This window comes from Lactuca serriola, chromosome 8, assembly GCF_051521515.1.
Source record: "Lactuca serriola cultivar US96UC23 chromosome 8, Lser_US96UC23_V15, whole genome shotgun sequence".
NCBI lineage: Eukaryota > Viridiplantae > Streptophyta > Magnoliopsida > Asterales > Asteraceae > Lactuca > Lactuca serriola.
In genome coordinates, this window is record NC_136415.1 from 68,805,888 (window position 1) to 68,816,031 (window position 10,144).

The 10,144-nt window shown below is 36.2% G+C and overlaps 1 protein-coding gene across 1 annotated transcript; it reads right to left on the reverse strand.

The window, feature by feature from the left end:
- Nucleotides 1-3,177: 3,177 nt before the first annotated feature.
- On the reverse strand, nucleotides 3,178-6,186 carry LOC145066318 (PLASMODESMATA CALLOSE-BINDING PROTEIN 1-like). The gene is made up of 4 exons (XM_079013540.1): nucleotides 5,984-6,186; nucleotides 5,611-5,853; nucleotides 5,225-5,258; nucleotides 3,178-3,695 (listed from the first exon to the last, which is right to left on the reverse strand). The coding sequence occupies exons 1-4, from the start codon at nucleotides 6,036-6,038 to the stop codon at nucleotides 3,395-3,397; spliced, it is 633 nt and encodes a 210-aa protein (XP_078869666.1). The 5' UTR covers nucleotides 6,039-6,186; the 3' UTR covers nucleotides 3,178-3,394.
- Between the last annotated feature and the right edge of the window lie 3,958 nt (nucleotides 6,187-10,144).

The window sequence follows — 10,144 nt, forward strand, 5'->3', positions numbered from 1 at the left end:
TATCCATATAAATTTTTCGGGTGAAGTGCAACCCAAATGGACCATGTTGGGTCGGGTCAAGTACATCTCAAATATAGTTCTGGACTTAGCTAGACACCTTATCCAACACACCAATCCAAACCCTAGGTTTAAAAAAGCCTTCTTTTGCTCAAAAGCTCATGCATTAGAGGATAACAGTGACCAAGCTCACATTTTTATGACTTAACAACTCCAAAATTGACTAAAAATGATACCCTAATGGCCTAGAGTAGTCGATACTCATATAAACCATGGTTATTGGGACAAAAGCATGAAATCCTTAATCATAATTAGATCTAACATTAAACAACATCAAGGTAGAAGCTTTATACCTTCTAGAGATGGATGAGAGGATGAAATTTTTAGATCTATACTGATTTGAGCTCCTAGTTGGTTTCACAATGTTCTTCTTCCTTCACAAATGCACACAAATCACTCTTATGGCTCAAAACTTGCAAATGGGAATTAGGGTTTCTAAGGAGGCCATTTGGAAGGATAGAGGTTGAGGATGGAAGGGCCTCAAGGGAGTTAGTGCCTTTAAATAGGGCTCAAAACCCCCCCAATATTAGGGTTTTGGTTCTAGGAAACTATGCGTTATGTAGCTCGATATATGCCTTGCGAGATCATTTAAGTCCCGCGATCAACTTCCCTCCCACGTGTTGCGTAGGAGACGACGCTACGCCCCACGTAGGACTAAACTTCCCAACATTTTGAACTTACAATTAAGGAAATAAATATACTTGCAAGAAATGGATGTACACATCTATACATGGAATATTAGGATTGGTTGCTTCTAGTTATTATAAACTAGAGCAACTTGATGTGACTACAACATTCCTAAATTGTAATCTTGAGGAAAATAATGATATAAAAGATTTGATTCATTCATGATTAGTGACAAGATGAAATGTGCGCCTACGATAATTATGTTTATTACGGGAAATGTAATGATGGATCAAAGGTCTATTTACTTTTATACGTTGATGATATGTTAATTATAATAAAATATTATGAAAGGGATTTAAAAGACTAAAGATTAATGATGAATTTGATATGAAGGACTTAGGAGCTGTGAAAAAATTTGGGAATAGAAATTGTACTTCTTGGAAACATTGACGGAGCTTGAAGTGTTGATTTGAGGGGGGCCGAAAATAGAATATGTATAAAAATTGAAGAACGGGAGGAGCCAAGGTCAAATTTTTTTAGTTTTAGGCCTAATATGTAAAAAGTTTAGTAGTTATGGGCTATTTATGAAAAGAAAAACAGAGGGCCACAGCCCCTCCTGACCTTATAGAAGCTTCATCCCCGCTTGGAAACACAAGCATTTTCGCAACCCACATTTAGCTATCATCCGCTTGAAGTTCTATTACTAAAACTGATGTTGCCTACATGTCACATGTATTGTACACCATCGTTGTTGGATCTTTGATATATGTTATGATATGTATACACCATGATTTGTAATATGTCGTGAGCATGGTTATTAGATACGTGGAGAACCCATGGAAATAGCTTTAATGTTGTCAAATGAATTTTTTGTTATTAACGTGGTACATTTTATGTGTGCTTACACTATGGTAAAACTAATAATAGGGTGTTTTGATATGTAGATTATGATTATGCCAAAGATTTGCACAAGTTAAGAGCATATATAGGGTACGTGTTCATTTTATGTGGTTATGTTATTAGTTGGAAAATACAATTACAGTCTATTGTTTCATTATCCACTAGGATCACTAGTGAAGGCAGAGTATATGGCTATAAAGGAAGTTGTTAAAGAGGTTATTTGGTTGAGAGGTTTGATTGGACAGCTTAACGGCACACAGAAAGCCAATATTGTGTATTGTGACAATCAAAGCCCAATTTTCCTGACAAAGGATCGAATGTTTCACGATCGAATGAAATGTATAAATGTACATTATCACTTTTTAGGAGAAATTATTGCTAGAGAAAATTTCGTTGTTAGCAATATCATATCAGCACCGATGAAAATCATGAAGATATGTTTACCAAAAGCCTTCTAATAGTCCAGTTTAACTTATGTTTGGACTTGATATGTATATTGAAACGCAATTGAGCTGAAAGGCTCTTGGTGTGGGAGGGGGGATGCAACTTACATTTGAGACCATTTCTTTTACTATTCTTCATTTGAGGTTCTATGTGGAATCGAGCGTTATTTTATGGTTTTGGATATGTTGATATTTTTTGACTTTTGGCTGCCTTATCAACTTGGTTTTCTTGTCAGCTCGGTTGCCTTGACAAACTGCCTTATCAGTATTAGAGTCATCAGCTTTACACTTCACACTTTTGAGCTTTGGACATAACACTTGGAAGATTACGTTTATTCGTTCTTGGATAGTCTCTTTATTCTTTAAGCATAAGTTTATGATTAATTAAGAATTGTTGTCTGAATATATGATATATTTTTATCTCTATCCATATCATAGTTAGGTCGATCCTGACGTTATTTATAGCATTTGAATCACCCCAACAATATAGTTAATTGTTTCTCAGGCATCTCCCTTTGTTTTTTCCATTAGGGTTTCCACATTAAATCCTATCTTGGTGTTCTCATTCTTTCTTCGTATTTGTTTTCATTACTTAATATTGCTTGATCAAAAGCAAAATCCATATTCCGTTTGAATCATTATCCTATTACTTCTTTTAGTATGTTCTTTTGATATTTGATTTTAAAGTTGTTTTGGTTGTTTTTAATCGTAAACAATTGTGTACAAATCACATCCTTTTTATTTGTGATACAAATACAAAGTTTAACCACATTTCTTACTCTTAGTCCTTATACCAATCTAAAAGACAATTTCTTATTTTCTTTCTAAATTGGAAATTGCAAGACTCGGTTTGATTATCCTGATACAAATTTCATGACATCTATTCACTATTTACTCCAAACATTACAAAAGGAAAATAACTCTAGAAGTCCTCTCGATATACCCATCATGGGCCATAGCCTTTATAAATTGGTGCATGTGCTCAGGACAAACAATCTGAGCCACTAGACCACATGGCCATAGACTTTCATGACACAACTATTTGGACCAACAATAGTTGTACCCTTTGCATCAAAACTTGTAAGCCCATGAGTAAAAAGTAGTGTAAAGAATCCAAATAAGAATATGACCTTTTAGATATACAAAAAGGTGAAAAATCTAAAAGGAATCAATAAAAGAGTAGCAGTACCCCCCACAAACACCCATTCACAGAAGACAGCCTCATTTCAAAAGGCATAAATTCCCCACATACAAAAAGTACAACCAAAAAAAATAGGCTATAATGGATTACAACCGATAATCGATTCCCTACTACCACCATACAACTCCATAGATTACAACATGATTCATCATATAACAAAACACCCTTAGATCAACCTTAACCATAAGATCAAACCCGGAACCAAAAGAGTCAATAAAGTCAAACAGTTGAAAGATTCAGCACCACTGGTGTCTTGTCCTGTAGGGCCCATTCCAAACGGTGGGTTCAACCCAATGCCAGTTCCAGTTCCGGTTCCAGTTCCGGTTCCGGTTCCGGTTCCGGTTCCGGTCCCGGTCCCGGTTCCGGTTCCAGGGGTTCCTGTCCCGGTCCCGGTCCCGGTCCCAGGGGTTCCGGTTCCGGTTCCGGTTCCGGTCCCAGGTGGTGATGAGGTGGTTGGGGTTGTCGAGCTGCAATAATCAAGAATCACAAGAAATTTAGGAATGGAAGATTTCTAAAAGTAGTGAATTATATCAAGTAAAATTTTTAAGAGATTTCAATGTAAATCTTGTGTTTCCATTTTTACCCCTATCAATATTTATACATTTATAGCAATGTCCTAAAAGGAATTCTAGAGTTACGTCTAAAAACGACGTTTTCCACGTAAATATATAATCTTGAAAGCATATTATGATAATATGCTCCATCTTTTCCAAAATTCAGAACTTTATATTATATGTATACCAATGCTAGAATATTTAACAAAAACGATTTCTAAATTTTATCCCGACATACATTCAAGATCATTTTGGTCAATTTCTCTAGATTTGATCATTTCAAATTTGTACAAGTTATCTTTTGACAACAAAAGTCAAAGCTGCATTTTCTTTTCTATCACTTTCTTTAGGGGTTATTTCCTACTAGGACAAAAAAATAAAGTAGTAATTTTTTTATCTTTTATTTGATAATTAATTATTATAGTAGTAACACAAAAAAAAAAGAATCAAGTAACTAAGTATTATGAATTAGAATAAAGATCTTTGACCATGAAAATCAAATTTGGATTTCCTTTCCTACTACTATATAATCTTTAGTAGTATAGTTAATACTTAATACAAAATTATGATATATTGATCATTTTGTTCCTGACACAAATTTATTATTTGTAACATTGATTCATATATCTCCATTATTGAAAGCATAATGTGACCTAACATGACCTTTGCTTGATATATTGTCATAAAATAGGAAGAAATATGCATATGATATCAACATCTTGACAACTCATGAGTGTACTGAAAAAACAGTACCTAAACTAAATAATACTTTTCTGGATCTACCAAATGATTCCTAAAAGCCAGCTCTAGAAGCATCATACAACTTTCAATGCATGATGTACAAGACATCATTACATATTATTGCACTTATTATGCATGATGTATAAATCCTGATAATTCTGAAAATTTCAAATCAAGTGATAGGCCCCTTCAACCACAGACACAACAAAAAAGGTGATTCCTTTTTCCAAAGAAGAAAGTTCGAAAAACCAGAGCACTAACTGTAGTGTAAATTGTACATTATGCATAGAAACTTGTACGTATTTCTGGATTTTGGAGTTTCTACTCTGGAAAGATGGTTTTCCCAAGAAACATCAAGAAGTGCATCATCACCAAGAAAGATGAGCTTCTTGGAATATGAAATCACACCCTTTTTAATATTAGATCGATCAAAAAGTATCCTTTCTTTATATTCACTTTTTTAGTTTAATAAAACAAATTTAAACTCACAAAGACTGGAAAAATGAGATCTTTATGCATCAAGAAACATACCCACATAACTTAAAAATGAGATCTTTATGCATCAAGAAACATACCCACATAACTTTAATCTCAATCATGGTGAGAAAATGAATAATTTACTAAAAAAATGGAGAAAAGTGCAAGATCTAGTAATAAAGATGCTGAAAATAGAAGGTTGGGTGGAAGGTTAGAAAGCACACCTTGGGCTACCAGCATAACATACAGAAGTTGCCCCTGTAAATCAAGCAAGAAAGCACAACAATAAGACTGGAGAAAAAAGAGAGATCAAAAAAGGCAGAAATAGACAGGAATATAATGTACAACACTCATTGCACAACGCACAAGTCATCATAGAAAATATTTCTATTGTATTTTGAGATTAATGCTCTGAGCAGAAAGAGGAATGTTGTGTGTGCTGTTGGCGAACAACTTTGACTGCGTGAGGCACAAGTCATTAGAGCATTACTTTCTATTGATTTCGATATCCTTTGGTATGTTTGTTGGTGTACAACTTTTAGTTCATGAGGTACAAGTCACTACAGAAGTATTGTTCCAGAAACTGGATGGAAGATGAAGAAAGACTTGCCAGGTGGGGCTGTTTGGCTAACGGTAGCTGTGTTTGAGAAATCGCAGCTCCCTGAAACTTCACCTTTCCTTTGGAAATAACTGTTGACAGCGTAATTACAGTGATCCTTGACTGTATTAGGGTTAAAACAAGTAGCACCTTGAAGGATTAGAGTACAATCAGCTCCGTTTCCACAAGCATAATCTATGTTCTTTTGAAGAACTGCGTCACTCAATGCAGAGTTACATACACAATAAGCTGCGCCTGTTGAAAACCGACATAAAAATTTGTTGATTTGAGGGTCGAAAAGCAAATCTAAGAGAAACCCATTTGAGAAGAAGTGGAAAATCGAAAACCCTTTTGAGGAAAAGGTAGGAAACATAAGAGATCTTACTTGAATAGCCTGCCATGGCCAAGAGAACCACCATGGAAAGTGCAAAAACAGCCATGGTTTGTAGCCAGATGGTGAGGTTGTTGCTTGATTATGACGGATAGTGGTGTTAAAAGTGTTGTTTTCGAACAAGAAATATGCAGAGAGAGAGAGAGAGAGGGGGGGACTGGGGAAGGGGAGTGACAAATTTTATTATCTTAGGCAACACTGGGCCGACGGTGTAGCGGCTGGGTGTTATGTTATGTGTATGTATTTTCTATTAATTAAAAGTAAATTAGGGGATAATTACAAACAAAAAAAAATTAAATTAAATATTCTTCTACATTTTATTCTTATTATCCTCCTACACATATTAAATGATGATAAATGGACTAAAATATTATCAATTTCATTAAATGTGTCACATGTCAACATTTGATTTGATAGGAAGATAAGTGGGAATAAAATATAGGAAGATATTTAATTTCTCAAAAATATATCATTTGTTTCTTGAGTATATATATACGTCGAACATTTTTATATTTTACAAAAATAACTATCAAACTCAGAATAGGTTGTTTCGGACAAAATCGACAAATCTTACCAATCTATGTATTTATAAGCCCGTATTTAAAGGGAATTCAAACATCTCAAGTACGTAATGTCTCTGATTTGTTCGGATAAAATAGGTTTGCGTACTGCCCCTTGTTATATTTAGGTTAGTATCTTGTTTAGTAGGGCCTACATCAATTTGTAGTTAGCTTAAAGAACCCAAAAATCTCAATTACAGTGTCTAAAACATAAACAATATTCCATAATCAATGTCAAGAGCAATTCTGAAATGGATTGTTATTTTTTTTTATTCAATATGTTTTTTTGGAACCGGCAAATATTATTAATGAAAGAAAAACCCCTAGCAAGGTGCTATAGGGGTAATTACAAGGTTTTAGACAAGAGAATTACATACAGAGAAAGGGGTTAATACACCATTCAACCCAATTATAATTACAATTGACTCTCCTGTGCTTTATCCATGAATATACTATGGATATCACCATATCCGCCACTTTGGTGGGGGAGGTACGAATCTTCTTGAAGATCCAATCACACCTTGTTTTCCAAATGAGCCAAGCCGTTCCATAACATATGGTAATTAAGTTTTTCTGTTTAACTGGACATGTTCCCCACTGTGATAGAAATTTCTCAAGCTCCTCGATTGTCACAAATTTTCTTTCACCAAGCCCACACCATATGAATACCCATTCCCATACCTTGACAGCCATTGGGCATCTTAGAATTACATGGTTGACATCTTCATCTTCCAATTCGCAGTAGGAACATATGGGAGTCACGGTTTGCACCCCACGTTTAAGCAGGGCGGTGGCAGTTGGTATACGGTCCATAGATGCCCTCCACATAAAACAAGTTACCTTTAACGGGACTTCATGAATCCAATTGATTAGACCTTCCCCTGCTGGTGTCAATGTATTCCTCCCATCAATTTTTGATCTAAGTGCTTCTACATGAAATACCTTATCATTTGAAATGTTGCATATCCACTCATCTCTCCGAGAATTCAGTTGAAAGTTGCAGACCAAGTCGAGGAGTGTGTCAACCTCGCTTTGCTGCACCGTGAGAGTCGGGCTTGTTTTCCAGTCCCAGCTGGTGTCTCCTTGTTTGATACGTTCACTGATTTTGCACCGCTTCTTTCGTTCCAACTTGTATAATTCTAGGAAGGATTCCTGTAATGTTGCATCTCCAATCCATCTGTCTTTCCAGAACATGGTGTCATCTCCGTTACCAATTTTTTTAAGATTATATCATTTATGTCGATTCCCAGATTTGCCAATTCTTCTTGAACCCCGGTGATGTTTTTCCATACTCCAGGTAAAGTTTTTTTAGACATGGTGGCAGTAGGTTTATTATGAAGGTTGTGGATCCCTTTTATGACTTTGGACCATAAACTTGCTTTTTCAAATCTCAGCCTCCACCACCACTTTACGATTAGGGACAGGTTGAAGGCTTTAAGCGAGCCTAATCCCAGCCCGCCGTTCTTCTTGGGAGCGGTCACTTTGTCCCATGCCACCCAGTTGATATGTTTTTTCTCATCTGCTCCCCCCCCCCCCCCATATGAATCTTCGCCTTATTTTCTCCAAAGTCTTGATAACACCTGCAGGAGCAACAAACAAGGAAAAATAGAAAGTTGGAATGCTGCCAAGGACAGCTTTCGCTAGTGTTAGTCGACCCCCAAGCGATAAGGATCTCGATTTCCATGTAGACAGTCTAGCTTGTAATTTTTCGATTACCGGTTTCCAATTCTTTAATAGTTTCATATTTGCCCCGATGGGAACTCCAAGGTAAGTAAATGGAAGCTTGGCTGGCTCACATCCAAGGGGTTTTGCAAGGGTTTCAACTTCGCGATGGTCAACCCCGATGCCAAATACTCTCGATTTGGAGAAGTTCACTTGAAGCCCCAGAAGACACATGGAAGCACCGGAGGATTCTAGCCAAGTTCTTGATGTTTTCCTCACTCCATTCCCCCACAAAGAGTGCATCGTCTGCGTAGAACAGATGCGACACACATAGGGCACTATTTGGGATGTTTTTTCCATTGAAAATTCCTTTTCCTGTGGCCTCTTTCATCGCGATGTAAGCCCTTCCATGGCTATTATGAATAAGAATGGTGAGAGAGGATCACCTTGTCTTATTCCACGGCCAAATTCGAATTCATCGGTAGGTGAACCATTGACTAGAATCGACGCACTTGAGGATCTTAAGCAGCCTTGAATCCACCCTCTCCATTTTTGTCCAAATCCCATTTGCATTTGAACATGATCCAAATATTCCCAATTTACAGTGTCAAAGGCTTTGTTGAAATCAGCTTTGAAGAGGAGCATTTTTTCATTTATCTTCTTAGCCCAGGAACACATTTCGCTTATTATTAAGGGGCCGTCTAGGATATTCCTTCCCGCCACAAATGCCGATTGTTCTTCTCCGATACATAAACCAATGATCCTTGCCAGTCTAGCAGAGAGAGATTTTGCAATGATTTTATATAAGCTGCCAATGAGGCTAATTGGTCTGTAGTCGCCGATTTTTAAAGGGTCCTTTATCTTAGGGATGAGGGGGAGAAATGAGGCATTGCATCCTCTGCTAATTACACCAAAACGTTCAAAATATTTGACTGCTTTCACAATGTCATCTTTTCAGATGTCCCAATACCTTTTAATGAACTTGAACGTATATCCATCCGGCCCTAGAGCTTTTTCATTCCCACAAGCCCATATTGCCTCTTTTATCTCTTCTATCGTGAATGGACTTTCAAGGCTATCTCGAGTGGTTGGATCAATAGAAGAAAATTTACTGCTGCTGAACTTGGGTCTAGAGGCCCATCTTTCTTGGAACTTTTCCTGGTAAAAACTAAAAATCCCTGATTTTATTGCTTCAGGCTCAGTAACCCATACTCCATCAATTAATAAGCCTGAAATTTTGCTTTTCCTCCTCTTGTTGTTTACGAATCAGTGAAAGAAGGTTGTGTTTTCGTCACCATCAATAATCCATTTAATTTTTGCCCGTTGTTTGATATCCAAGACAACCAATTTTTCCAATTCAAGTATTCTTTGAAATCCTGCCCTTCTTTCTGCTATCTCGGATTCAGTGAGTTCGCGTTCTTCCGTCGCCAGATCAATATCATATACTCTCTTTTTTGTATCATGCAGTTCCTTTACCTCTTTGGGGTAGTCACTGGCTCGCCATTTCTTAATCTCGTTTTTTAGGAACTTCAATTTAGCCTTCAAATACGAATCAGGAGATAATTAGGTTTTAATAAGGTGGGTTTAAATTGTCTTGTAGTTAAATATTACTTTTATATAAGTAATAGTGATATTCATACAACCAAATTTGCCTAATCAATCCAACATTTGAAGAAATATACCAAAACATGAACTTGTGTCGTTATAGCACGAAGTCTTTGAAGGTACACCTAATAATTTTACATGGATATTACTTAGAAAATTAGATTATATAGATGCGGAGATATCTTACCTCCTAAAACTTTCAAAATTATAGTTACTTCCTGTAAGTGATCTATTATATTCATCTATTATATAGACATTTTAACTGTCTCATATTAGATAATATTCGATTATTATTTACATATAGAAGCGCTTGGTTGTGGAAACAAAA

What these genes read in the sequence shown, in the direction of transcription:
- LOC145066318 (XM_079013540.1), bottom strand. Translation starts at nt 6,038, where the DNA reads ATGGCTGTTTTTGCACTTTCCATGGTGGTTCTCTTGGCCATGGCAGGC. An exon ending in GGCCATGGCAGGCTATTCAA is followed by an intron (nt 5,854 to 5,983) that starts GTAAGATCTCTT and finishes GGTTTTCAACAG; the next exon opens with GCGCAGCTTATTGTGTATGT. An exon ending in TGTTATGCTGGTAGCCCAAG is followed by an intron (nt 3,696 to 5,224) that starts GTGTGCTTTCTA and finishes TGATTATTGCAG; the next exon opens with CTCGACAACCCCAACCACCT.